At 57.9% G+C, this 2,014-nt stretch overlaps 1 protein-coding gene across 1 annotated transcript; it reads left to right on the top strand.

Moving 5' to 3' along the window:
- Positions 1–219: 219 nt before the first annotated feature.
- On the top strand, positions 220–2,006 carry LOC108355866 (uncharacterized abhydrolase domain-containing protein DDB_G0269086-like; the record flags this gene model as incomplete). The annotated part of the gene is made up of 6 exons (XM_017606997.1): positions 220–376; positions 445–494; positions 569–607; positions 680–757; positions 822–1,046; positions 1,107–2,006. Coding segments are annotated over exons 1-6 (1,449 nt in total), but the record flags the coding sequence as incomplete, so codon positions are not given.
- Between the last annotated feature and the right edge of the window lie 8 nt (positions 2,007–2,014).

Here is a 2,014-nt window from a genome sequence, read left to right as displayed (position 1 = left end):
CTCTCTGACCTTGTCCACCCGGCAACGGCAAATCAGGCAGTGCCTTCACCAGCTCAACCATCAACGGGTGACCATTCTGCTGCTGCCTCCTTTCCCGCCAGTGATGCCCTAGTGGACCCGGCTGTGTACGCTGAAGAAGTAGTCAACACAACCTCCACTTCGAGCAACAGCAGCCGGCGAAAGTTGCTCGCCGAGCGGGTCGCCTTCGTCGGCGTCATCATGGACATCATCCCCGACGAGGTGGAGCTCTTCTTTGAGAACCTGAACGTCTCCATGCACGCCATCGTCTTCACCTCCATCATCGCCATCTTCTGGAGCTTCACCAAGGTGCTCACCTCCTTCGTCAACTCCTCGCGGAAGCAGGGAGAGCTGAGAGGTGAGTTGTAGTGCTGTGTTTGTTTTGTTTACGTATTTTTACGACTGTTTACCTTACCAACCCCGCAGATATCACCTGTCAGGTGCAGCGCAAGATATTTTACTTTGAAGCTGAAAAGGTTTGAAAAGCTTTGCTGTTTCTATTCTTGTTTCTGTTGTTTCTAAACATTTCTCTTTTTTTAATGTTGTGCAGGACAAGGTGAAGGAGGAGGCGCAGACGGCCAAGGAGATGGTAGGCTTTTGTTGTTTGCTAAAGTGTGTGTTTTGTTTTGCTAAATCTTTCTCGCTTTTTCTTCTTCTTTAGTTGCAAGTGCGCGAAGTCGAGCTTCGCCAGCTAGGCCTGAGAAAGTCCCAACTGGAGCAGGAGAATGAGGCACTGAAGGTGAGCACTTTTCAAACTTTTCATTGACAAAACCCTAATCAAACCTTTCTATTTTTCTACACAGGCTGAGCGAAACCGCTACACGAGCGAAATTGAAAGCCTGCGCGGACGGGCCAGCGAGGCGTCGCAAAACTCCTCTCGTCTGAACACCACCCTCGATGACCTGACGCGGCTGCAGAACGAGAAGCGCGACCTGGAGCTGCTCAATGAGGACCTGGAGGAGAAGGTGACCCGGCTGGAGGGGGAGAAGGCGACACTGGAGGGGACGGTGGAGAGTCTCACTGAAAAGGTTTGTTATTGCTTTTGTGCTTTGACCTTCTTTCTAACGACCTCCTTCTTAATCTTTTAGAACAAGAAGCTGACCGCGAAGAGCAAGGAGATGGCCGCCGAGGCGGAGACGCTCCTCGGGCGGCTGAAGGAGGCGGAGCAGAGCTGCGCCCTGCTGCAGGCGGAGACGGCCAGTCTGCAGTCGACGAAGATTGCCCTCCACGAGGAGCTGCGCAACCTCAAGGACGACCTGCTGGCGGCGGAGGAGCGCCGCGGCGAGCTGACCGAGACGGTGCAGCTGCAGACGGCGGCGCTGGCCGACGCCCAGTCAAAGCTCACCGCCCTGGTGGGCGAGCTGGACGGGAAGAACGCCGACCTCGCCTCGATGCGCCAGCTGCTCAGTCAGCTCAACAAGGAGGTGGTCAGTCAGAAGGGAAGGGCGGAGGCGGCCGTGGCGGCTGCTGCTCAACGACGACGACTGTCCTCGCAGCGGAGCACTGAACAGCTGCAGCAGCAGCAGCTGAACGGCATTGAAGACAGTGCTGCTGCTGCTGAGGCTGAGGCTGCCGCCGCCCTTGACGCCCTCAACGGAAACGTCGGCGGGGACGTGGAGGCCCCCACCACCACCACCACCACTACCAGCAAAAAGGCCGACGAAGATAAGGAAAATGAGGAGGAAGAAGAGGGTGGCGAAACTACTACCTCCGTTTCCGACCTGCAGGACATCGTCAAGCTGCAGCTCCGCCTGACGGCCACCGAGCTGGAGCGGGGCGCCCTAGCGGCGAAGGTCAAGTCGCTGGAGGCGGCTCTGGAGAGCTCCCGGGCGGAGCTGGCCGCCCTGCAGCGCAGCAACGCCTCGCTGAAGGCGGCGACGGAGGCGGCCGAGCGAGAGCGCGACAAGGCGGTGACCGGGCTGGAGGTTCTGAGCAAGCACTTCAAGGACAAGGAGCTGGAGTTTGGCCGGGAGATTGGCGTGCAGCTGGTGAAGCG

The sequence above is a fragment of the Rhagoletis zephyria genome, unplaced genomic scaffold (genome assembly GCF_001687245.7).
Source record: "Rhagoletis zephyria isolate East Lansing unplaced genomic scaffold, Rhagoletis_zephyria_1.1 Rzeph_scaffold_51272, whole genome shotgun sequence".
Classification (NCBI taxonomy): Eukaryota; Metazoa; Arthropoda; class Insecta; order Diptera; family Tephritidae; genus Rhagoletis; species Rhagoletis zephyria.
This window is presented reverse-complemented; position numbering and strand designations above follow the sequence as displayed.